This window comes from Nothobranchius furzeri, chromosome 3 (assembly GCF_043380555.1).
Source record: "Nothobranchius furzeri strain GRZ-AD chromosome 3, NfurGRZ-RIMD1, whole genome shotgun sequence".
NCBI classification, from domain to species: Eukaryota; Metazoa; Chordata; class Actinopteri; order Cyprinodontiformes; family Nothobranchiidae; genus Nothobranchius; species Nothobranchius furzeri.
This window is the reverse complement of record NC_091743.1, coordinates 81,266,267-81,293,135: the sequence shown is the minus strand read 5'-3', so window position 1 is coordinate 81,293,135 and position 26,869 is coordinate 81,266,267. Positions and strand designations below refer to the sequence as shown.

Here is a 26,869-nt window from a genome sequence, read left to right as displayed (position 1 = left end):
CGTCAGCCGACTACCCAAACTCCCCCCGAGCCTAAACTGAACTGACAAGCCACAACCAAACACACCGGTCCAAATCAAGACTTCCTCCTCTGGCAGGGAGTTGGTGGTTAGCTTGGTATATGTGGCAAGGTGGAGAAATGAGGGCCCGGACGGGATTCGATCCCCAGACTCCCAGGTGAAAGTCATGTGCGCTAACCAGTCAGCCAAAGGGACAACCCCTTGGCCAAGTAGCCAAGGCGCATCATCAATCGGGACACTGTGACAGGACGCTCACACTGCCACATCTTCGCCCCACTTTCCACGAGCTTGTCCTCGTGCTCCCGCGCAGGGTGCCACAACCTTCACATCCATGGACCTACTTGACAGTACTACATGGATCCTGCCAACGCCAAATGTGGCAAGGTGGAGAAACGAGGGCCCGGGCTGGATTCGATCCCCAGACTCCCGGGTGAAAGTCACACGCGCTAACCAGTCAGCCAAAGGGACATCCCCTTGGCCAAGTAGCCAGGGCGCATGATCAATCGGGACACTGTGACAGGACGCTCACACTGCCACATCTATATAGCAGGTGAAACAGGTGAGTAGCATGAGCTTGATTACTGGGAGCAGGTGTGGCAGATGAGTCTAAGGAGAGCAGGCTGGGGTTGTCATGGAGATGAGGGCGGGCAGAGCTGGATCATGACAAAAAGATCTCAAAATGCAACACATCATGAACTGTTCTGAAGAATGTCAAGAGAAAAAGAACCAGAAGAACACCTAAAGCCCTTCATGTCTTACTTGGTCCAGGTTTAAGTCACGGGGTTAAACACAAATAACTTCTATCAGAGGTCCAAAACTAGAACCTCTACTGACCAAAAACAACACAAGACCCATCTCAAAACGTTTACAAAGAAAAACATCTTGATGACCTCAATGACTTCTGGGTACATGTAAATATTTTTTAGGACTGATGAAACTGAAAGGTGTATCCTGTTCTATCTAGAGAAAGACCAACAAAGCTAGACATGGTGGTGGAAGTGTGATGGTCTGGGCTGCTCTGCTGTTTCAAGACCTTAACCACCTGCTTTATCTGATGGAACCATTGAATGCTGACCTCCTGCAGAAAAATCTTAAGGAATGTCTGACCTTTGACCTTGAACACTTTATCACATCACTGGCTGTTCATGTTAGGAAAAGCTCATTTATGGCTTAATTCAGACATTTCAGTAGAGAAGTGTAGCGGTCACACTTTAAAGCGTGACGACTGCAAATTAATTATGACCAATAAGATGTGATCATTCCATATAAATATATAAAATATAAATCTGATTGATCTTTGAAGTTTAACCAGAAGATTCTAGGGTTATTTGCTTGTTCAAGGACCATAAACACATGTCGTATTAATTCAGACAGTCAAGTATATAGTTAAAAAGGAATTTTATTATTTTCTAAACTAATGATTGACACAATATGAATAATGAGATGTGATGGAGTGAATATGCGGTGATGGAATGTGATGTGTAGGTGGTGTGATGTAAGTTAGATGTTGATCAGAACCTTTGTATCTGAAAGAATTTGTTGTCTGCTATAAACTAAAGAGTTGATTATTAATAAAACAGCATCAGACGCAATCTGTTGTGTCAACAAACCCTGGCGGAGACCCCCAGCAGATCCGGACTGTCAGAAGTTGGGTGGACTTCACGGCACCGGGATTTCAGATTAAACTCTGATACGACCTGTCCAGTCTTGAGTTGTCTCCAGGTCACAACAGCAGCTGGAATGCTTGTCTGCGTCCAAAGTGGATGTGGCTCTTAGGGAGACGTCTGGCATGCATACATGTCCAAACCAAGACCTCCTGTGCGACAATCAGATCACAATCTTGTTTTTCTCTGCTCAGAATACAAACACTTGTTCAGAGGCAACCTGTGACAAGAACTGTGAGAAAATGGTTACAGGATGCTGAAGAAGCCCTGCAGGGTTGTTTTGAGACCACAGATTGGATGACTCTCCGCCAAGGATATGAAGAGGACATCAATGCCATGACTGGATGTGTCACTGACTATATAAACTTCTGTGTGGACAACATCATACCCACCAGAACAGTGAGATGCTTCGCTAATAACAAACCCTGGATCACCAGTGAACTGAAGAATCTGCTAAATGATTCATGTGAACAAAACAAAGGAGATTATTTTAGACTTCAGAAGAAACAGGGTGGAATGAAACACTTTCCATCATGGGAGAAGAAGTGGAGGTGGTTGAAGAATACAAATACCCTGGAGTTCACCTGGACAACAGACTGGACTGGAGAAAGAACAGCGAAGTTGTTTACAAGAAGGGACACAGCAGACAGCACTTCTTGAGGATGCTTAGGTCCTTCAACGTCTGTAGCAAGATGCTGCAGATCTTCTACAAGTCTGTTGTTGAGAGTGTAAACTCTTCAGCCATCATATATTGGGGTAGTAACATCAGAAGCAGGGACCTGAAAAGGCTCAACAGCCTAAAAAAAGGCTGGCTCTATTCTGGGGACGACTGTGGAACCACTGGAGGAGATAATGCAAAAGATTCTCCAGGAAATCAAGAAAATTATGGACAACCCTGAGCATTCTCTTCACAAGACTGTCCAACAATGGAAGAGTGTCTTCAGTCAGAGGCTTCTTCAGTTTCACTGCAACACTGACCGCTACTGGAGATCCTTCCTGCCAACAGCCATTGTAATATACAATAACTCTTTGATGACTTGATTATTATTATTATTCTGAGCTACTACAGCAATCAATTTCCCTCTGGGATTAATAAAGTATTTTTGAACTGAATTGAACTGAATTGAAAGGAACACACAAAAACCTGACTAAATATGATCTTCTAGGTCTAGGATTCAAAAATCAACATTTTCTGGAGCCCAGAGTAGTTGAAGCACCGCGGCACAGATGGATAACAGATTCATTAAAGGGTTGTTTCAAAGAGAAAACTGTTTGCATACAGAGATGACTTTATTAAAGTAGAGAAGAGTTAATAAACATTCATATTTAAAGTCTGGTGCGCTGTACAGGAGAGTGAGGGGGCGGGGCAGAAGCTCAAAACTTTGGTACATTCTGGTTAATCAGACATCTTGTAGTGCATTCAGTCAGTGGAACGTGTTGGAGTGAATCTGAAACGTAACGTTTACAAAGTATTCAATCTTGTAAAGTGTAAACCAGGAGAAACATGGCCTAGAAATCATGTGTTCATGCCGACTCTGTCTGATGGCAGTGTGTACTGTCTTTGGTTGCATGGTGGCAGGCTCCGCCCCCTGCAGGAACAAGACTGCTAAAGACAGTCCAGCTGGAGAAGCTGAACAACCAAGATGGAAATATGAGGAAAAAGTGGAAATTTGATCATTTTGAGACAAATGAACCTCAATTAGTGATAAACACACGTAAAAATATTTATCTGATTATTTTCCCGTGTAGTTTAGTTTCTGAATGAAGAATTCATTTGCAAAAACAGATAAAAGCCATTTTGATCAAAATCACCCCACTATATTTTGACCGAAATCACCTGAAATAAATTATAAAATTAAATGTTTTTAAATTTATAAAACGGGAGTTATACGTTTTTGCAAATGAAGTTAAGTCACGTGACAGAAGACGAACAGAAACAACACACCTGCCTCTGCTGGAGGAGAACCGACTACTCTGTAAACGGAGTCCTGTAGAAAAAAGTTATGGTTTTATGAAGAACACAATCTCAGATCAATCTCCCCTCCACGTTCAGACGAGCAGTGCAACGGTGCTCTCTCTCTCTCTCTCTCTCACACACACACACACACACAGACACACACACACACACACAGACACACACACACACACACACACACGCACGCACGCACGCACACACACACACAGCTGGGTTACACGAGTGTGCAGAAGAAAGCCACTTTCACCCATGCACTAATTCTCATTAATATTTCAATTACTCCCACAGGCGCCTTCCATGACATCACTCTAAACATGCCCGATCTGTCGTCATGGTAACAGACATGAACACACATCCGCTGTTTGATGGAACCTGATGGTTTGATCTTATTTGTGTAACGAAGCTGAAGCTAATAATGACATAGCGAATCTCGACCAATCAGCACGAGTGTGATGATTTGGTTTTTTCTGAGGTGAGGCTGATCGTACAGAAAAACCCACTCCACGCAACGAAACCACAAAGTTTGGTTACATTCAGGTCACAACGTGTCACGGCCACATCATTTAAAAAAAACACCTCCTGTAGATGAAAATATCGTCATTTAATACAAAAGCTTCTGACCTGACTCCAAGACCAGCTGTGGGTTAAGTCCAGGTTAAAAAAATCCCACAAACATGAATGAACTCAGGAGGTCTGTGCAGTTACCAAACCCGACCACTGGAGGGAGCACTGCTAGGCAATCCCTGAAGCTTCCTGCTGTCCACATTCACACAGACTAGAAGACGAATGCTGAGTTCTGCTAATGTGGACCTGACTGGTCGGGTCCGACGACAGTCATGAAGGCAGTGCGGGTCGTGCACACACAGGTCAAAGCGTGCGTTGCTCAGTAGGTGAGGAATGTGTGAAAGTGCAACAGAAAACGTTAAACGGGAAACATCTCAAAAGTTCAGTTTAGACCAAGAACAATCATGAGCAACAAAACAGATCCTGATAACTTAAACAGACAGAAGTGAGCTTTACGTGAGAATCACTGACTCCAAAGTCACATGTTACCCTTTAACCAATGAGTGGTGGAACGTCTCTAAAGGAACACCAAGTGATGTTGGACACTGGAGGCCATCTATGAGTGAAGAAATAAGTCATGCTACATGTTCTATCATCTAAGATGGCCTCCTCTCAACAGCCAATCTCATTCCAGTCCAAAGGTGCTGGTCTCCTCCACAGCGGTCAGCATCTTCTCATACAGCATGGAGAAGGACTGGTATGGAGGCAGGTCCAGCCGGTTGAAGCAGGTGTGAGCTCTGAAGAGAAGATCAGATTGTGTGGTTAGATACTGTGTAGGAACATAGAAGGACACAGTCATAGCACTATACCTCAAACCGAGTACAAGTACAGGAACGTGAGTACACGCTGATGTGTAACTGGAGAACCTAGCCACATTCACATCTGGGTCGGCATGGATCAGACCCGGAAGGGTAAGTTTCGTTCAGATCTGGGTCATCGCTGCGTTTTCCTGTTCGTCCTGACTCTTTTCTCCAGAGCTTCTCCGGAGGTCCAGCCGGAGCCGATGTGGCCCAGTCTGCACATTAGGGATTGATTGGCTGGCTGAAATTCACGTCTACCGCCTCCGATAGGTGAGTAGAATCAGCCAGCGAGGACTGTTTATCTCATTGAAGACACTGCGGACTTTCCCGCGCGTCTTTAATGCCGCCTACGTGTTGAGGGACTTCTGCTTTCCTGGGAAACGTATATGAAGAAAAAGCGCCCGTTTGAGACCGAACCGATGTGATCCTCCCCGGCCGTACTGACCCAGATGTGTACGCAGCTGTGTAGGGGTGTCACCGCACACCTGTGTCATGGTTTGGTCCATCTCTTGGTGTAATGGTGATGCTCTGGTACTGGTACATACCTTGTTTCTAGAGTTATGTATCACCCGTACCTCCTTCTAAAGATCCCTGTTTGGTACGTACCATGTTCATGGTTCAGGGTCATCCTCAAACTGAGAACTTTGTCACAATCATGCAGGGCAATAACAAAAGTATGAGTCACATCAATCACCGGGGCAGCGAGGTGACTTTCCCCCACTTCTCCACACAGAACCTGCGCGGGCCGTTGCTGCCTCTCAGAGATGCAAATCCCTCGTAAGGAATGCTGGACGTCCCGGTTACGAACTGAGGAGGAGGACACAGACATCGTGAAGACACAGACCTGCGACCCAGGTCAAACATTGCGTGCTTTGTTTAGGTAAATGTGGGGCAAACAAGCACACCTGGAGGAGCCTCAGCCTCTGCTCGTTGTTGAACCTCTCCACTGCTGCCCAGAACCAACGGATCACTATGTGGTTGTCATGGTAACCTGAACATAACACATCAGAGGTATGAAGATCAATCTGACCCTCTACCTCGCTGTTACCAGGGATCCCTACCTCCTCTGTACTCTGTGTTTTTCCTCCAGTCTGATAAGTCGATCTCAGCGGTTCCAGCGATCACCAGCTCCAGCTCCCTGGCGTCGAACACAGACACCAGCCTGGCGTCCACCACCTGGAACAGCACACGTTTATCATAAAGGTCTAGTTACGTACGAGGTAAAGGAACGGACTCTGAAGCGTACCTCGTAGAAGCCTCTGACCAGGCTCTCAGTCTGCTGCACCACTCCTCTCTCTATTCTCCACTTCACCATTCGTTCAATGTACTCCTTCTTGTTTTTCTCTGAGACGGGGATGTTCCCTCCACCAGGCTTCAGCTCCCTCTCTGTTATCTACAGGAAGTATATTTAAATTCATACTCAGCCTTCTAAATGATTATTTCTGTTTAACTCTTTAAAAGCAAGTTCATTGAGAGACGCTTTTTATTTGTTCCTACTGAAATACGATCGGTAGCTCAGAGTAGAGCCCTGCACGGGCCTAAAATCTGAGCCCGTGTCCGGCCCGGCCCGAGGGGGTGGAGCCCCAGCCCGACACGGTCCAAAAAGGTTTTCAGGATTCTCTGGCCCGGCCCGACCTCTGCTCTGACTTACGTCTACCTCCTTAAACAGGAGCACCGGAGCTTTCTCCCCACAGACACCCACTCACAAGGCATTCATTTATACTAGAGACCATCGCAAATGTGCTGAAAGAAACGTGTAAACTTGGTCTTTAAAGGGGCATTATGGAAGTTTGACAGCCAAAACATGTGTAGAAATAATAAATAAATCTTTCTGTAGAACTTTCTTCTAAGATTAAGCAAATTAGCAACAAAATAGCCATTTTCGCTCCGAACCGTTCTTTGATCGCTGTTTCAGCTGTCATCAAGGATATAAATGTTACAGATACAAAGGACATCAGTGGCGCTTTAGCTCACCCAGTAAGACATCGGACTCTCATGCAGAAGACCTGGGTTTGATTCTGGATGTGAACATAGTTTCTTTTTTACATTAATGGTATATTTTTTTACAGTAAGATGCCCAAATTTTTATTTGAGACTCGCCGAACGGCATTGAATTCACGGATAAAAAAGATGTGGGTTCAACTTTCATTTTGGAACAATTTTTCAAGCAAGGGAAGGGAATGATCTGAGCATGCAGGAGGACTGACCCATCATAAACCTTTGTTGGCTGTGCTGAAGAGAAAGGTACAGATCCAAATTATTTAATTAATTAGCTGCGCGTTCTCCTGTCCTCTGTCCTCCGAGTCGCGCGCACACACACACACACACACACACACACACACACACACACACACACACACACACACACACACACACACACACACACACACACACACACAAGGGATTGTCTCAGCTGTTATTTTCGTTAAGGAGTGTGCACGTACAGCATGTGCGCCTCGTGCACGAGCCTACTATTGAAGCTGCCGTTACGTTTTTGGCCTGAGGGGGCAATCGCGAGCATAAAAATTCAAAACTCCGTAAAGTCCCTTTAATAATTCTCACCTTTTCTGTTTCACCACATAAACACCTCTAAAACTGTTTTTATTTATGTCGGGTGTTGTCCCCAACAACAAAGGCCTCAAAACCCAACAGGACATCTCAGTTCTCAAACTCAGATTAGTCTTCAGAGGATCGGTAAAGCTAACACACAGCGTATCCGACCTGTCCAAAAACCTCTTCGTTGACGGTGAAGGTGAGGTCAAGCATGTCCTCTATGTCGTTGTCCTTCATCCACTGGAGGGATTGGTGGAACTCCTCATCCAGATACTCCAGGTCACTCAGGTCACAGGGACTAAAGGGTAGAAAAACAAGACTCAGTGCATGTGTCCATGCACTTTTATGTGGATGTGAATCCATGGTGGACCAACATACATGCGCAGGAGGCCTTTATAGAAGGGTCTGGTGAAGAAGGCATCTAGAAGGTACTGATGGATCAGAGCCAGACCCAGGATGCGGCCACTGAAGCGGAACCTGACACACACACACACACACACACACACACACACACACACACACACACACACAAGCAAAGTTGGCTTTATTTTTTTTACGTGTTCAGGGGAAAGGTGTCCAACAGCAGCCACAGACAAACTCACCATTCATGGTGATTGTCTACAAAGGCCGACATGGGGCTGATCTGAACAGTGTAGGTGTCATTGGCAGAATATTCAAACAGACCATAATAAGGGTTAAACAGCTCTCTAGAAACCAAGAAGAAGAATTCCCTGGAAGGCCCACTGTAGTCCAACCTGCAACACATGAAAACAGAGATTCTCTTCCTCCAAACCAGCCTTTTTCATCCCTTCTCCTGCCAGCTTCATGCCCCCCCCCCCCCAATTACTCACCCCTCCTCGCCCGCGAAGCTGACGTAGAACTTGCTGCGCTGAAGGTCTTTGCGGGAGTAGCACATGATCTGGTTGAAAGCATCTTCAAGAAGGTGGTCACGCCGGATGCTCAGTCTTAAGGAACACAAGGAAACACATTCAGAACTTAAACCTAAAATCCTTCCCAGAACCAGACAAAATCCACCTACTTTAGCTTCCCTGGTCCTTGGCCATAGCCTTTGGTTTCTAGTTTCCTGTAGAAGTTGCGCAGTTTTGCCTCAAAGTCTCTCTTGTAGGGTGCTGGGGCTCTGGCATTCGCTCTCTGGGTCCCTACAGCCAGGAGGAGAGAAGAATAATGAGTTTTAAAAACTACTGTTTTTGCTTCGTCAGCATCGATTTTCAGTCAACATAGGTACTTTAGGAAAAATCAATTCACTTTATGAAAAAATCTCTAAATGTAGAGAAAAGTAATGAATTAGTGTTGATCTCCTTCAGCGTCGACGTTGTCTGGTTTCCAATATTCAAAAAGCTGCTGCAGCCTCCGAGCACTAGAGGGCACCAAATGGGCTTCACTACCACTGAGCTTTAGAACACTTAGGTGGAAGAAAGTCTTCGGTTTGTGAGTCACAAGTCTCAAGACTTCCCATTCAAGTCTCCAGTCAAGTCAAGTCTAGACAAGTCCCAACTCAAATCAGCAACCAGGACAAGAAAGTCTCTAACCAAGTCAAAAACAATTCCTTTGGTATTGTCAAGTCAAAGTCCAAAGGCAAGCAAGTCCCGGGTCAAATCCCAGACCCAACCTTTGAATTTTGACTCCTAAACAAATAATCTGACCGTATCTGGGAAATGATAAATAATAACAAAAATCTGACAGATGCAGTAAAGGAATCTGAACTTGTTCATTAAAACTGAGTGACATGAGCAACAAGCTCAAGTCCGAGTCCCATGACCAAAGCTCTGCTTTAGAACAACAGAGCTATCCGCGTTCACATCTTTTATGGGAAAACGCCTCCGGTTAAAGTTCTGGAATAAGACAAACGTTGGTCAAGCATGGCCCCAAACAGATGCATTCACCTGATGATAGCGATGCACCGATTTGAAACGTTTGGGCCGATACTTATATCACTGTTATGGCTGATAAGCAATATTTGCAGATACAGATTTAATAACATTAATGCTTGTAAAAGCAGCAGATTTTGTATTGAATGAAAATGATTAAAGCTGAATTTTTATATACACACACCAAACACATTTACGCTTCTGAGATGATTACAATCACTGTCACATGACTAAACAATCACACACCATCCCCCTCACCCTCTGAAACAGAGAAACAAATGGAAACAAGACGGAAAAATGTTGTTGCTAATATCAGCCCAGGTTTATTTATCAGACCGATGCTGATTAACATCGGCCGATACCGATGTTGATGCCAATTTGTTGTGCATCCTTATCTGATAGGATCCATGCTCATCAGACACGAGTTAGGGGTTGGAGCTGTTAAACAACCCGTAACCAGGGCAGAAAACGAACGACACAAGTGGGTCATAACTCCGTGTAACAAAAGTCCACATCCGGACCGTTAGTATCTGTAAAATTATGATTTAAAGTAGGAAGTTGTTATTATAATCTTCCTATTTTTAGGGCTTTCTATGTTAAAGTAGCATTTTTAGGGAATTTGTGCTTTTCCATAAGGAAAAAAGTAAAAAGAAGCAAATGAACTCCGGCCACATTTGTGATTCCTCCAGTCTGATATTTTATTTATCCCACATCCCATAATGTGCTTGTGGCATTTACCGGGTGAGTTCTGTGGGGAGGAAACAGGGGAGCCCCGAGGTGACTGGCAGTAGCTGGGGTGAAGTAAGGCATGAGGAGGCACGTAGGACATGACCTCATCTTCAAACAGGCTGAGAGAGACGGAGAGAGGACAGAAGGGGGTCAACTCCAGACAGCAGCTCAGAGCGAAAACACGAAAACAGCCCAGAGCAGGAATCTAGTAGAAGGTCTCACCTCAGCAGCATGACGAGGTCAGCATCTCCCGACAACCTGTTCACTCCTGACACTCCATCAGTACGAATCAGCTGGACCTTCTCCCTGTTACCACGGCAACATTGCATCCATGATCAAATATGCAGATCTTTTACAGCCTGTTTCACACAAACAGTCTCACTTCCCTACCCGTTCTTCTTGTATTTTGATTTGTAATTAAACTTTTTATATTTATTTTAATAGACTGAGAGATCTGGTTATGAGCTCCGACATCCAGGAGAGACTGAGTAGAGCTGCTGCTCCTTTATATCCAAGACTCCTCCCAGGGGAGGTGTTTCAAACGTCTTCTGCCATCAGATACTTAATCCTGAAGGACCTGGATTAGTTCTGGGAAAAGTCTTAACTTGGGTTTCACCAGGTGATGCTACGTTTTCTTGTGAGAACCTGCAGCTGTGTCTGTATCAGACTTTGACGACTATGACATTAAACCCACGAGTGAAAATAATCCCAGCCCGTTTGTACCTGAGCACGTGGTTCCGGCTGAAGTCAGGCTGTCTCTCCTGTAAAATTTCAAAGATGTTCGGTTGTCGGAGAAAAGCCACGATCTTATCGTTGTAGGCTGGATGTGACAAAACACAGGTTTTTATTACACTCCCGATTCTCGGGAAAAGGCCGGCTAAGATTAAATCCTCCTAACCAGCAGACGTAGTGAAATCCTAACAAAGCTGTGACTTGTACTGACCCACTGGGACAACGTCTTGGTACTGGCCGCGGTTTGTTGAGGTGAAGGTGCTTGGAGGTCTTGGTAGGACAGGAGGACCAGTATGACGAGAATCCTCGCCCACCTAAGGAAGTAGGACAGCGAATGTGCGGACGTAGCGACTTTAAAGTACTCTGAATGCAGCATCACAGGTCTCACCAGTCGCCGTGGGCTGACTTCCCCCGCACTGTGGCTGCGCTGGCGGGTCAGGTGTTGGCGGTGGGTCAGGAGACTGGGGGGTCGAGAGCTCTGAAGAGGCAGCCGGGGGTCAATGAAGGTGGTGGCGCGGCAGTTATGGTCCACAAAGAAAGCCTGCGTAAAGGTGCAAACACATAAAGACCTGTGAACCGGCGGAGCCCGTCGGGGGGACGGAATTACCCGGACAACCCGGTGCATCGGCACCAACCTTGCCACTGTGGTCGTGCTTCATCTCCCAGCCTCTGGGCAGTTCCAGCTGTTTGTTAGCAAACATGTTGAGGAAAGCCACCAGGTCTCTGTTGTGCTGGTAGCGCTCAAAGTGGTGCGCGTCCCGATGGACTTTACTGATCATGTGTTTCAGACACGTGTTGGTGGTGAACATACGGTAGGCACTCTGAGAGGGACAAGAAAAATAAAAACTTTTCACATCTTCAATTTATAGATTAAACTAGATTCACGTTTCCAGTGATCCGGATCTCTGGATTGCTGGATCTGGATGTGTCCAAATTCGGGGACTGCATCCTTCTGAGACTGCGTGCTAGGACTGATTACGTCGCAGCAATGCGACAAGAATGTCTAAATCCAAAGGCTATGAAAAATGTGTGCTTGTTTTTCACAAGAATGGGTACGGTGTAGGGATGTAAGAAAATATCGATATGGCAATATATCGTGATATTTTTTCTAGCAATATTATATCGATATTCAAAAGCCGTGTATCGGAAATATCGATATGGCAATATATCGTGATATTTTTTTCCTACGATTATAACATCAATATTCAAAAGCCGTGTATCTAATTCTTGAAAGAATTTACATGCAAACTTTTGTGTATTTTCTTTTCGTTTTGTGCAATTCAATCGCCACCCGCTAGTTGGCAGCAGTGTGCAATGGGTTTTGTTTCCACCATTGAAATGTAAATCCCTCCATCATGGTTCAGATACCTCATGTTAAACATGTTACGTATCAGTTTGGACTGTTTATTGAACATTCTTACAATAAATTCAGTAAAAAAAATTGCTTGTAACGTCTGACTGAATGTATCGCAATATATCGTGATGTATCGTATCGTCTCCCCTGTATCGTGATATGTATCGTATCGCCAGAATTTCAAAAATACACATCCCTGGTAAGGTGCATCCTTCGACGCCCACCAGGATCCTCTGCAGGCCGAATAGGAGATTTTTGTTCTTGTAAAAATGGCAGAAAATGATAGTTTTAAATGTAAGAACTTTAATATCTGGCAGAGCCAAAACTGAATGCTAAAAGCAACTGTGTTGTTAGACTTAAGTTGTTAATTTTATTTGATTTTTTTTTTTACATTTTTCTGTCAAAATCATAACAAAAATCCTCAAACAAGCTCGTTGGGCAGGTCCTGCAGTTTTTATATTTCGGCTAAGTTTAGCTGTAACTTCTGTTTAGTACCATCATGGCTGCTAGGCAACAGGACATACGCTGAAGAAGGGGTGGGAATAAATCTTATGGCTAGACAGTCCAAATTCAAAGCCGCTCCCCTCTGGTCTCAAAGCTCGACCCACGTGGAATAAGTCTTTACAAGGATGCTTCTAAAAGTGTCAACAGGTCCAAAAGGTGTACCAGATTCCAAATGTCTCATAAAATTTGAACCCTGAAACTAGGTTGCCTGACAAAATCCCATACAACACTCAGTATAAGCCCAACTGAACCTGAGTTTCTTTTATTTATTTATTTTTTCTTCTTCTCTTCTTCTTAATGCTTTTAAGAATAGGCTTAAAACATTTTTATTTGATAGGGCCTATGGTTAAAATCTGATTTTAGCCCAGATTTGGACAAGTGGGGGAGTAGAGGGAGGTGGAGTGTACAGTCGGTAAAGACGGCTCTCCCTTGCCCAGCCTCCAACATGCCTCCATCTAAAAGGCTAGGTTATCCAGAGTTATCTCTGTAGTTATACTGCTATAGGCTTAGACTGCTGGAGGACACACTGACCACTTTCCACACTCTACTACTTTCTTCTACAGTCTGCTCTTTAACTGTATTATTTCCTGCTATTTCAGCTGTTAACTTTATTTTCTCTCTGTGTTTTTCTCCCCAGAAGAAGCTACAATGATGTTCTGCTGAGCTGTGGTAGCCTCATGGAGGGGGCCATCGTCTTAAACACTGTTGCTAACCATTTAAACATTCTCCCTCTCCTGAAAATAACAATTAACTTTCTTTGACATTGAATGTGCTACTACTAGTTTACCCGTTTAATTTTTGATCCACTAGGATAAATACAATAAAGTTTATCTCTCACCAAATAGAATATTTACTAAGTGAAGTGCCTTGAGACGACTCTTGCAGTGATTTGGCGCTTTATAAATAAACTTGAATTGATATATATATATATATATATATATATATATATATATATATATATATATATATAAATATCAAAGATGACAAGCTGCAGAGGAGCATGAGACCTTACAGGGTTGGAATGCAGCACAGTGAAGAAGTCGGAGCTGGTGAGGAACTTGGCGCTGGGGGACTGGAGCAGGAGTGAGATACGAGACCTGGAGGGGGACTGAGTTGTACTGTTGTCCCTACGGAGTTCTAACACACACACACATACATTAGACAGTAAAGAGATGATAAACCCATGTTTTATTGGTCTGACTGGACAGATGGGGGTGGGGTACCTGGAACAGAGGGGTGCATGTCCGTCTCGTCCCCCGGCAACTCTGTGGCCGGCGGCTCCTCCAGTCTGTTGTCATTGGTTATCGTCCTACGTATGCTCTGATACCTGGACAGGTGTGGGAGGGTATTCAGGAATCACTATAATCCAGGTGGATGGAAACCAGTGTGTGTGTGTGCACTCTATACATCATTCTGAGAACCAGTGATGTACTTTACACTTGTGAGGACATTTTGCTTGGTCTTCAATTTGGTACAATGTAGAGGAATGGTGTGAAGAAAGCTTTAGTTAATGTTAGGGTCAGGAATAGACTGGTAATGGTTATGGTTAGGCGTAATTCAGTCACCAAAATAAATGGAAGTTAATGACAGTCCTCGCAATGGAGGCAAGACGATAATGTGTGTGTGTGTGTGTGTGTGTGTGTGTGTGTGTGTGTGTGTGTGTGTGTGTGTGTGTGTGTGTGTGTGTGTGTGTGTGTGTGTGTGTGTGTGTGTTCTGACCTGCGGTTCAGCTGTTCCATCTGTTGTATGGAGCTGGACCTCTGTAGGGTCTGCGGGGCGGGGGGCGCGGTGGGTCGCTGCCATGTGGTGGTTCTGTTGACGTGGTCCACGTAGAAGATGCGACCGTGGCTGTCGATGCGAGCCTCCCAGTCTGGATGAGGAGGAGGCCCACGGGTGAAAACTAACAGACAGCACGTTCTCGGCTTCTGATGGACCTGGACTTTCTTTCATTTATCAAAACAAGCTTTTTGATTTAGCTTTCAGCTGTTTGTTTTTTTAAAGACGGGAAATAAATGTAAAGTTTTCACAGTTGATCTCACATCAGCCTGGAGGAGAACGCAGGACGCAGCATGTCTCTGGGTCCTCCACACTTTGGGAGCCTACTGTATTTATTTAATATGAGTATATTTTTATGGGTAAATCGTGTCTGTTCGTTTATCTTTCTGGGTTCCTTCACACTTTCCCACCCAGTTTGTATTATTCTGAATCCTAAAGGCTTTTGTTGAACAACAACATAAACTGTGGCTTTTAAAGGGCAAATCACCCCCTAATCAACGTTTCTTGCCAATAAACTATATAAATGAGTGTCTGATCGTGCTGCAGACACGTGTAGTCAATAATTTGGCATTTTAGCACATCTTAGTTAAAATTTAAATATTCTACCTAAAACTGTCGTGTTGCGCCATCATCAGGTAAAAACTCTGCACCGCATTTGAATTTAAATCTGCCATCGCTACTGGCTAAGAGGTATCCTATGATATCAGCTGGTACCATATGATGTCACAATGCCGTTGTGAGCCTGTGTGTGTGTGTTTGTTAACAGCTCCTGCCAGGCAACAGCATTTGTTGCATTTTTAAAACAGGAAGTGGGAGTGGAGTAAGACTCTGGTAGAGGGTGACTTGCTCTTTAATGACCTGGAGGCTCTGGCCCAGGGGGGTCCAAACTTTTAGACACAAAGGCCAAGCTGAAGCTCCTTGTGGGCTATAAACATTTGACTAAAACGTTAAAAAGGAAATATTCTAATAGAAAGAATGAAAGGGGCGTTCTAGTATTGTTAATAAACAACTCTGCTAAAGAAACAGATTCTGGTCATTCGAGTGTGTACTTCTGGCTCTAGCAGATGGGAGCATGACCATGTAGTACCAAAGTATGGCTGATGGATGTTCACACATGAGGTTAGGGATCCACAAACATGGCGGCACACTTACTAGGCGGCAGCGGCTCATCTACTCTCTGGTAGCGACTGATGTCGTGACGAACCGACGGCAGAGATCTAACAGACGGGTGACCATTGACCTGCGCTGTGACACCTGAAGAAAACCATAACCATCATGTCTCTGTGTAGATGATACAGTTATGCTACTGTTTTGCTCCAGCACAGATGAAACACGTCTGGTTCACCGCCCTGCAGCCTGAAGTCATCCCTCAGCTCTACGCTTCTCCCCACAGACTCATTTAGGAAAACTTGCTCTCTGAATGACGCTCCAGTCATTAATGAACACTCGCTGACCCACTGGTGGGCACAACCCTGACAGACCATCTGAATGTCCTCAGGAGGAAACCGTCAGCTTATACGATCTCACCTGTCCTGCTCTCCCTCACTCTGGCCCCGGGCTGCTCCTGGTTCTGAGCCAGACCCCCAGAGGCCTGCATGGACTGCCTCCTCCACACCTCCCCTCCTTTGTCCTCCCCTTCCTCACTGCCACCTTCAGCCCTCACGCCTTTAAATAAAAACAATGTTTATGGTGTCTTTTTGAAGACGTTTCTACACCCCCCCCCCCCCCCCCCCTCATAAGATGTTTTAGAGATGACTTTAGAAGAGTGGAAATAAAAATTAAATATTGCCTGGCTATTAGTCACAACACATAGTGTCAGTTCCCCTGTAGAGTGATTATATGAAAAAAGATCCTTGCCATTACAGCCTCCTGTACAGATCTTGGGGAAGGTGAGGGAGAACCCTTGCTCAAGAGCCTTTTATCATCTTCACATTGGCGGTTTTCATGGCTCTCTTGTTACTATAGGCTGTGTAGGGGGACACTAAGCTTTAAACCTGCCAACAACAGGCCGGTAGAGTCTAAGACTGAAGCTGAGCTTGCTGGGATGTCCACTCCTGGGGTTACTGGTAACTTTAACGTTAGAGTTGTGCAACACCACCTACCTGCCTCTCCTCCACCAGCGGAGCTGCTGATTGGTGCAGATGCGCCAACTGGCCCATTTGCTTCACTGCTCGATGACTCAGCCCCCTCCTCCTCCGCCTTTGGAGCCAGTTCCTTCCTTGCATCAACCTCCTGAGAAAAAGAAAAGGTGCGGCGGGAGGCTGTTCATAAAACAGCAGCTTTTACCCAAGATGACCTAGCACACTGACTCCTTATCTGACCAAATGAGTCTGTGTCTTTGCTCAGAAGCTTACCTGAATGGGTGAAAGAGGACCAGGTTGGGGGTTGCAGGGCCCCATCCTGCTGCTCTGCTCCTGACAGGAACATGCCAAACCAGACTCCTCTTGTGGTTCTGCTGCAGCTGCCTGAGCCCCCAAGGCCTGAGGTGAGGTGGAAGCTGTGGAGGTATCCGCAGAGACCTGCACCACCTCGGCTGATGCTCCAGCAGCCTCCTCAGCCCCGGTTACCGATGCTACTGAACTTCCACTCTCCGCTTCATTGATTCCTCCATTTTCTGCCTCCGCAGGCTGAGCACCAGCAGAGGAACCTGCCTCAGCTCCAGCCTCCTCCGTTGGACCCTCGCTCTGCTCTCCAGACACAACTGGAGCTGTTCTAGAAGGGTTGGTGCTCTGCTCTGTTCTCGACGCATCAGTTTGGTCCCTGTGCTGCCCGGCCGCATCTTCATCCTCATCTGAGTCGATGTGCAGCATGGCGTTGAGCCGCGTGTCGGTCGGAAAGCTGGAGCGGAGTTTTGGTAAAGGCCCCATCGACGGTCGCTCCCCGGGACTCATGGGAGCTTCAAGGGCATCCAGGTAATCGTTGAGCGAGACCTGTCGATGAGTGTGGCCCCCCAGGACCACGGGATGTAGATTGCTGTCTACCATCTGACCGGGTTCGTGCCACACACTGTCATCACCATAGCAACAAAGACCATTCATTGCCAAGGGGCCGTCATCAGAACCGGTGGGAGATGGTCCGTATGTGGCATGAGATGACGAGGAGGGGTGAGGAAGCTCCTCATCATCAGACGGACTTCCGGGGTCGCCACTGCCCAGGATGGTCCCAGCAGCATCTGGGGAGGCCTCTGGGGGGAGGAGGGGGAGATGGATGGGGAGGAGTTAGGAGGAGTATCAACCATATAGAAGGGAAGATATTTGCCTTTTAGAATTTTTTTTGTGTACTTATGTAAGCTGAGCTAGCTAGTTTAGCTAATAAAAGCTACAAAGCCATACAAACGTCTGTTTAATTAACAGAAATGAATGCAGCTCTGCACATCAGCAGTTAGCATGCTAGGTCCTGCCCTAGAGTCCTGCTGTGGTAACCAGTGGTTCTACCTCCTTAGGAAGAAAAGCAGCTCATTATTGACGAAGTTTATTTAATTACAATGAACTCTGCAGAAGGAACAAGTTCATATGAAACTTACTTTTTTTTAAATCACCAAAATGTGTAGAACTAGCCAGGCAATCCTGTCCTATATGTGAATACATAGGATGGCCACGACTGACTTTTTTATTTTTTTATTTTGTTCAATTTTCAATTCAGTTTATTTATAAAGCGCCAAATCACGACAGGAGTCGTCTCAAGGCACTTCACATAGTAAACATTCCTATACAGGTCAGTTCATTAAGCCAATCAGTAACAAGTTTCCTATATAAGGAACCCAGCAAATTGCATCAAGTCACTGACTAGTGTCAGAGTCTTTACAGCAATCCTCATACTAAGCAAGCATTTAGCGACAGTGGAGAGGAAAACTCCCTTTTAACAGGAAGAGACCTCCAGAGGATCCTGGCTCAGTATAAGCAGCCATCCACCACGACTCACTGGGTATGGAGAAGACAGAGCAGACACACACACACACACACACACACACACACACACACACACACACACACACACACACACACACACACACACACACACACACACACACAAAACATATACCAAGTAATGTGTCTATGGCAGGAGTGGGGAACTCTGATCCTCGAGGGCCGGTATCCTGCACGTCTTTGCTCCAACACTTCTGATTCAGTGGTTGATTCACCTGTTCTGCAGCTCATCAGGCTCTGCAGAAGCCTGTTAATCACCTGCTGATTGAAATCAGGGTTGAAACTAAAATATGCTGGATAGTGGCCCTCGATGGACCAGAGTTCCCCACCCATGGTCTATGGTTACATTGTGATTTCTTAGTAAATATTCTATTTGGTGAGAGATAAACTTTATTGCATTTATCCTAGTGAATCTATAATTAAACAGGTAAACTAGTAGTAGCACATTCAATGTCAAAGAAAGTAAAATGTTATTATCAGGAGAAGGAGAATGTTTACATGGTTAGCAGCAGTGTGCTAGCTGATGGCCCCCTCCATGAGGATTGAACTGAATTACAGGGCCTAGTGATGCTGCGTTCACTGTCATAGAGCTCAGTCGTGTCTCTGCATGCTATTAGACAACGAACAACGTGACACACTCACTTCTACAGATGTCAGTCAATGCGACAGTCTACCATACACTGCCAAAGAAGACATTTGCATCCTTTTTCCTAAATAACGACATGTTTTTACAATCAAAATAATTAAAATTACAGGATATAATTAAATATCAAACAGTTCAAATTCTCTTCAAAGCACTTAATAAACTTCTACCAAATAATTTACAAAAGCTATTTATAATTAAAAAGCTGTCACATAGCCTGAGGAGAGATAAAATATTTATATATATGCGAACAACACGTAAAAGCTTTTGTGTGTCTGTGTGTGGGATAAAAATATGGAATAACTTAAAGATTGATCACAAACAACGTCAAAATATTTAGATTTTTAAAGCACACTACAGAAGAACAGTTTGGTTAAAATACATTACAAATGAGAATGGATGATGATGTGAGTAAAGGTGTATGGGAATATGTAATTAATGATAATGACAAGAATTGTTAAATTGTCATTATTATTATTGTTATGATTATGATTTTCTTTGGTCACAAGGTTGTTGAATTTGAGTTAATGCTACATATTGAATGTTAAACTGTTAGTGAAAAATAGCGGTGGGCTTGAATTAGCTTGGCTTCCGCCCACTCCCTTTCAAACATGCCTACAACAATGTCAACTTGATTTATTATTGATTTATATCCTGTTGTTAATTGTGGTGTTATTGGCATGTTGGAAATAAATGATGATGATGATGATGATGATGATGATGATGATGATGATAAAGGACTAAAGGACCTCTATCTGCTCTTAACTCAAAGAAAAGCCCAAGTCTAAACAGTCCACTGTTGATGTCCAAGCCGTTTCAAACGAGCCGTCGCCATCTTGTTTCTCTCTGTCACATCACCCCGCCTACTAAATCGATACAGTGCTGTGATTGGCTAAACACAACACTGCTCAGGCTCTTTGGCAGTGTGGATGCAGAGGGGTTAAAATCTCCCTTTTATGACTACAGTTGGGAAGGGGACTGCTGCAAAAGGACCAGGTCACCCATGAGTGCTTTGGGAAAAGCGTCAGACCTCAGAGAGATGGAACAACGTATACTAAGAGACGCCAGTGGAGAGGACCTCATTTTCTAGTTAATTTTTACAATAATAGTTGCCGGAGGGACTTGGAAGATGATTTGCTTCCATTCTAGTCACCTTTAAAACCAGGGACACTGCAGCTGCTACTTACAACAGCATCAGCATAAGCTTATAGCTGACTAATAGAAATTCTTTTGACCTGTTTTGAGATACTTTGCTCCCAAGTGCAGAGGTGTTGTATGTTTGTTGCAGCCAATGGAAAGAAACTCCACCTGGAGGAGATCATTTGTCGCTGTGGCCCCCAGACTCTGGACCTCTCTCTGTCACGCCCTGCCGTGAGACCTGTTCATCCATCCCACTTCCTGTTTTATTTTGGTGTCAAATCTCCTGTTTCTGTTCTGTTCCCTGTTCCTCATCACTCTGATTTCTCCCAGCTGTTCTTGTGTGTATTTAACCAGCTTCTGTTCTCTTTCAGTTGCCAGTTTGTTAGTTTTCATTCTCTTGTTCCAGCCGGGCATTAACTGATCTCTGGGCCCTTTGACTCTGTTTGTTTTTTGATCATTTTTTGATCCTTGGTTAAAGAAGCCTTTGCCTAAATAAAAGCCTTGTTTTGCCAAACTCTGCATCTGAGTCCAGTCCTTCATACCAGCCCTGACACTCTCCCCCCTGAGCCTGAGATCAGTGGACTCAGTGGTCTCCTTCAAACAGCAGCTGAAGACTCACCTGTTCAAGCTGGCTTTTGTATGACCTTCATCACCACTCTCCTTACCTATTCCACCTTCCTCCGGATCCAGTGATTTCCCTCTTTCCTATTGTAACGGAATGAAATGACTGTTTTCCACCAACAGTCATTTTCCCCCTCTCCTCTGACACAGAACTAGTCTGCATGAGATATGGCCTCAAGGTCTCATGCATTTGCTTCTAAACTGCTTCTTTCCAGCTCAAGAGAAGAATGAAGAAAGGACTCTCTCCTTTTAATAAATCAAAGAACTCTATCACTAGGACTGATCTCACGTAGCGTTAAGACATGACACATTGCTTCACTGATCCAATCAGAATCTGCCAGATCTGACGGAGGCGTGGTTTTGGTGGTGTTTGGTAAATCTGTCATCTTTTCATTCGACCATAAACCAAAACATACGAAATATAAAACTATGCCCACGTCATCTTTAACGACAGTTCAAAGCGTTCTAGAGAAGTTGTCGGAGTGGCCAATCCGTAACTTTCCTCTTCAGCCAAAAGAACCAACGACAAGCTGGAAAAAATCTGTTGCTGTTCCAACTGCTGCAACGGTTCCTTTCAGAATAAAAGCTGAACCATCACGACCCAGGTTTGGGTCTCACTGAATGTCAAAAAAACCGTCGTGACCCGGAAGTGTCTCAATGTCAGGTTCGGTGGGCTGAGCTGGAGTGGTTATGAGACCCAGGCGCGGAGAGAGTGGTGGATGGAGACTGATATGTGGCAGCGTGGGAAGTTCTCTTCCCGTATGGTTTGTAGAGTTAGTGTCTTAGGTCTTAGAATGGCTTGGCGTCTATCGTTAGATGATGACTGAGTGCCGGCTCCGCTGTGACAGGTCCTTAAATAGGCTCAGCGGGATGACGTCACCGGGAAGCGTCGGTGACAGGCATGCTGGGAACTGGAGTGCAGCGCCAGCCCGGCCCGCAGAGGAGGTTAAGAGGAGGAGTTCATGACAGGACCCCCCCCGCGAGGGACGGCTCCAGAAGGCCCAGGGCGACGAGACCAGAAATCAGCCAACAGGGAAGGATCCAGAAACGAGCGGGCAGGCTCCCAGCTACGTTCCTCCGGACCGTAACCCTGCCAGTCCACCAAATACTGCCATCCACGGCCCCGGCGGCGGGCGTCCAGAATCTTGCGGACGGTGTAGACGGGGTCCCCATCGACATCTCGGGGCGTCGGCACCCGGGCCGGAGGCGGATGGAGAGGAGAAGACACCACCGGCTTGAGCTGTGAGACGTGGAATACCGGGTGCACCTTAAGAGTGGAAGGGAGGCGCAGCCGGTAAGCGACCGGACCGAGGACATCTCGGACTGGGAAGGGCCCCAAAAAGCGAGGCGACAGCTTCCTGGAACCAGCCGGAAACCGGAGGTTTGCGGTAGAGAGCCAAACCCGGTCACCAGGCTGGAACACAGGGCCGGGCCGGTGGCGGCGGCAGTGTTGTCGGGAGTACTCCGTATTAGCCCGGGTGATGGCGGCGCGAGCCCTGATCCAAGCGAGATGGCAGCGGCGGACCATATCCTGAGCCGCCGGAACCTCCACCTCCGGCACCTGATGGTCAAAAAGAGGGGGCTGGTATCCGTAGCAGGTCTCGAAGGGCGATAGACCTGTGGCGGAGGACGTCTGGAGGTTGTGAGAGAGCTCCGCCCATAGGAGGTAACGAGGCCAGGTGGACGGTTGAGACGAGGCGAAGCAGCGTAAGTAACGCCCAAGCTGCTGGTTTGCTCTCTCCGTCTGACCATTAGTCTGGGGATGATAGCCTGACGACAGACTGGCAGAAGCGCCCACCAACCGACAGAAAGCCTTCCAGAAACGTGAGATGAACTGAGGCCCTCTGTCAGACACCACGTCCTGGGGGAATCCGTGGAGCCTCACCACATGATCGAGGAGGAGCTCCGCCGTCTTCTTAGCCGTGGGGAGCCCTGCCATAGCCACTAAATGCACAGCCTTCGAAAAGCGGTCGGTGATGGTGAGGATGGTGTCCAGGTGGTCGGCAACGGGAAGCCCCGTGACAAAGTCCACACCTATGTGCGACCACGGCCTTTTAGGCACAGGGAGCGGTTGCAATTCCCCGGCTCCAGGTTGGGTGGTGGACTTAGACCGGGCGCAAGTGTCACATGCAGCGGTGTATTCACGCACGTCCTTTCTCATAGAGGGCCACCACAGGGCCCGGCGGAGGAACTGGAATGTACGAGCCTGGCCTTGGTGTCCCGCGAGCCGTGAACTATGCCCCCACCTCAAGGCCTCCTGTCGACACACGGCCGGAACGTAAAGGCGGTTAGGAGGCGTCTCTGGGGGCGCCGGGTCCGCCGGGAGAGCCGCCCGGATGGAGGCTTCCAGGGGCCATTGCAGGGCGGCCAAGAACCGTTCGGTCGGGAGGATGGACCTCGGTTCAGGAGGCCTTGGATCCTGGGTGTGTTGACGGGACAGGGCGTCCGCCTTGAGGTTCTTTGAGCCGGGGCGGTAGGCGATGTGAAAGTTATAAGGTTCGAAAAAGAGGGCCCACCGGGCCTGACGAGGGTTGAGTTGGCGAGCGGTCTGAATATGGATGAGGTTCTGATGATCAGTCCAGATTAGAAAAGGAGTGGGGGTACCCAGGAGCCACTGTCGCCACTCCTCCAGGGCCCACTTTATCGCCAACAATTCCCGGTCCCCGACCCCATAGTTCTGCTGGGTAGGAGAGAACTTCCGGGAAAAGAATGCGCAGGGATGGAGTTTGGAGTCCTGGCCACGTTGTGACAGTACAGCTCCCGCGCCCGTCTCAGAGGCGTCCACCTCCACAACGAAAGGCCGGGTTAGGTCCGGGTGGAGGAGGATGGGCTCGCTTACAAAGCGGCGGACCAGCTCATGGAAGGCAGCAACAGCCTCCGGGGAGAGGCGGAAAGGGCGAGGCTGATTGGTTGTTTTCGTCAGGGAAGTTAATGGTGACGCCAGGGCGCTGAAGTTGCGGATAAACCGGCGGTAGAAGTTGCAGAACCCCAGGAAACTCTGCAACTGCTTCAGGGTCTTGGGTAGTGGCCACTGCGCGACCGCCTGAACCTTCTGTGGGTCCATGCGCAGGCCCTGGGAGGAGATGATGAATCCCAGAAACGAGGTGGACTCCTGGTGAAAAGCACACTTCTCCAGTTTACAGAATAAGTCGTGCTCCAGGAGGCGTGACAGAACGGCTCGAACATGCTGGGTGTGTTCCTCGGCCGTGCGGGAGTAGATGAGGATGTCGTCCAAATAAACAAAAACCCAACGACCCAGCATGTCACGGAGGACATCAGTGATGAAACGCTGGAAAACGGCAGGGCTGTTGCAGAGGCCGAAGGGCATGACCAGGTACTCATAATGTCCAGTGGGTGTAATGAAAGCGGTTTTCCACTCCTCTCCTTCCTTTATGCGGATGAGGTTGTATGCACTGCGGAGGTCCAGCTTGGTAAACAGTGTGGCTTGGGCAGTGGCGTCCAGAGCCGTGCTCATTAAGGGAAGAGGATGGCGGTCCCTGATGGTGATTTTATTCAATCCACGATAGTCTATACAGGGCCGGAGGTCACCTTCCTTCTTCTTCACAAAGAAGAACCCTGCCGCCCCAGGAGACGTGGAATGTCGGATAAACCCCTTCTGGAGAGCCTCATTGATGTAAGCGTCCATCGCCTGGGTCTCTGCCGGGGAGAGCGAGAACAGCCGACCCCGAGGCGGGGTGGTTCCGGGCTGAAGCCTGATCTCCAGATCGTAGGGGCGATGAGGAGGCAGCTTGGTGGTAGGCTCTTTTGCAAAGACCCGAGCCAGATCGTGGTATTGGGGTGGAAGGAGTGTTAAATCCACGTCCTTGGGTGGTGTCTCCCTAGGCTGTGATCCTGGAAGGAGTGTTAAATCCACATCCTTGGGTGGTGTCTCCCTAGGCTGTGATCCTGGAGACGGATGATGAAGGCGACAGTTAACACCCCATGCCATGACTTTACTGGTGGACCAGGAGATGTGAGGGTCGTGGAGGCGGAACCAGGAATGACCCAGAATGAGAGGAGTCGTAGGGGCGTGAATGACCAAGAAATGAAGGGTCTCTACGTGTTCTCCGATGGTCATCCGGAGGTTCTGGGTTCGGTGCGTGATCGGATATGGCATGAGAGGGCGCCCGTCCACTGAGGTGACGGGAACGGGATGATCGAGGAGGGTGAGTGGAATCTTGAGCCGGTTGACCAACCCCTGATCGATAAAGCTTTCTGCAGCTCCGGTGTCGAGGAGGGCCACCAGGGGGACCGGTCCTTGGCTCAGCTGGAAGGAGACCGAGAGGGTGGTGTGATGAGGAGCTGCATGAGTGGAAACTCCGAGTGAGGCAGCTCCTACACCGACCCGGAGGGACCGTTTCCCGGGCGTATGGGGCATGTTGCACGGGGATGACCCAGAGCCCCACAATAGGCGCATCGTCCCTCCTGAAAACGGCGCGCCCGTTCCTCGGGGGGCAAATGACCCAGTTGCATGGGTTCCTCCATGGGTTGGTTCTCCTGACGGCGGGGGAAAGTTCGGGATTGTACGGGAACCGCCCTCACTCCTGGTCTGGTGAGGAGGCAGCGGTCCAGCTGGAGAGCCAGGTCCACCGCCTGGTCCAGGGTGGTTGGAGCCTCGTGACCAATCATGCCCTCGCGGATGCGGGGTGACAATCCCTCCAAGTACACAGCCTTCACCGCGGCATCACCCCAGGTTAGACGGGCAGCGGTGGTCCGGAAGCGTGAGGTGAATTCGGCCACGGTCTGAGAGCCTTGTCGAAGCTGGAGCAGGCGTGTCTCATCTGCGACCTCGCTGCTGGGATGAACGAATGCCTTCTTCAGTTCTTTCACGAAGGCTTCATAGTCGTTGCAGACTGGGGACTTCTGATGGTACAGAGCAGCCGCCCATTCACCGGCTCGCCCAGTCAGCAGGGAGGTTAACAGAGCCACGCGAGAGCAGGAAGTCGGGTAGCGTGCCGGCTGACACTCAAAAGTCATTGACAGAACGGCCAACATGCTCTCCGGGGATCCTTTAATCCCATCCCATTTCTCTGGGAGACTTAGATACGGCTCCACCACGTTAGGAGTGGCAGATGACTGTCGTTGGAGGGCTGAGGAGAGTTGGACTACCAGTTCGGTGACGGAATCGAGTTTGGATGCGAGGCGATCAGTAACAGCACGCAGCTGATTGTTCTCCACACGGAGTTGGGCGTTGTCCGCCTCCTGGCGTTCTACTCGGCTGAGCAGCTGCGCTACCTCAGCTCGCAGCTGTGCGATCTCCGCTGGGTCTACTCGGGACTCAGTCATCCTGTCAGGTTCGGTGGGCTGAGCTGGAGTGGTTATGAGACCCAGGCGCGGAGAGAGTGGTGGATGGAGACTGATATGTGGCAGCGTGGGAAGTTCTCTTCCCGTATGGTTTGTAGAGTTAGTGTCTTAGGTCTTAGAATGGCTTGGCGTCTATCGTTAGATGATGACTGAGTGCCGGCTCCGCTGTGACAGGTCCTTAAATAGGCTCAGCGGGATGACGTCACCGGGAAGCGTCGGTGACAGGCATGCTGGGAACTGGAGTGCAGCGCCAGCCCGGCCCGCAGAGGAGGTTAAGAGGAGGAGTTCATGACACTCAAAGACTGGTCTGGTCGGCAACCGCTGCTTTTCCTACCGGCTTCGGTTCCAGAGAGGGTCCAGCTGGACCTCGACATTCCTGATCTAACGGGAACTTCCACAAGGGTACGTAGGCCGGCGACATGGCGTCGAATGTGTTTATGAATCTCCTAACCACAGCTTAGCATGAAGACATCACCTTCCCATCAGAACAAATCGCTTCTCTGGATTTGCTGGTTCTGAGCAACATTCCACACTACACCATTCTCCGTCTCATTCACCTTAGTTACACTCAACTCAACTCAACTTTATTTATAAATCGCGCCTTACAGGCAAAAAGATGCCACCAAGGCGCTACACTGATCAAATAAAAACATAAAACACTAAGTCCAGAAAATAAA

General features: G+C 47.5%; 1 protein-coding gene across 1 annotated transcript in view; it reads right to left on the bottom strand.

Moving 5' to 3' along the window:
* Positions 1-4,595: 4,595 nt before the first annotated feature.
* hecw2b (HECT, C2 and WW domain containing E3 ubiquitin protein ligase 2b) overlaps positions 4,596-26,869 on the bottom strand; it is a 31,287-nt gene continuing 9,013 nt past the window's right edge. Inside the window, exons 8-29 of the mRNA XM_054737437.2 lie at positions 16,913-17,742; positions 16,661-16,790; positions 15,711-15,812; positions 14,502-14,652; positions 14,006-14,109; positions 13,795-13,919; positions 11,560-11,745; positions 11,313-11,465; positions 11,136-11,238; positions 10,916-11,012; positions 10,415-10,498; positions 10,202-10,311; positions 8,614-8,734; positions 8,426-8,539; positions 8,177-8,329; positions 7,953-8,051; positions 7,743-7,872; positions 6,268-6,414; positions 6,083-6,197; positions 5,927-6,012; positions 5,716-5,828; positions 4,596-4,958 (exon numbers count right to left, since the gene is read on the bottom strand). Of these exons, the coding sequence (XP_054593412.2) occupies positions 4,847-4,958; positions 5,716-5,828; positions 5,927-6,012; positions 6,083-6,197; positions 6,268-6,414; positions 7,743-7,872; positions 7,953-8,051; positions 8,177-8,329; positions 8,426-8,539; positions 8,614-8,734; positions 10,202-10,311; positions 10,415-10,498; positions 10,916-11,012; positions 11,136-11,238; positions 11,313-11,465; positions 11,560-11,745; positions 13,795-13,919; positions 14,006-14,109; positions 14,502-14,652; positions 15,711-15,812; positions 16,661-16,790; positions 16,913-17,742 (3,365 nt within the window). The 3' untranslated portion in view covers positions 4,596-4,846. The remainder of the gene's footprint in view (positions 4,959-5,715; positions 5,829-5,926; positions 6,013-6,082; positions 6,198-6,267; positions 6,415-7,742; positions 7,873-7,952; positions 8,052-8,176; positions 8,330-8,425; positions 8,540-8,613; positions 8,735-10,201; positions 10,312-10,414; positions 10,499-10,915; positions 11,013-11,135; positions 11,239-11,312; positions 11,466-11,559; positions 11,746-13,794; positions 13,920-14,005; positions 14,110-14,501; positions 14,653-15,710; positions 15,813-16,660; positions 16,791-16,912; positions 17,743-26,869) is intronic.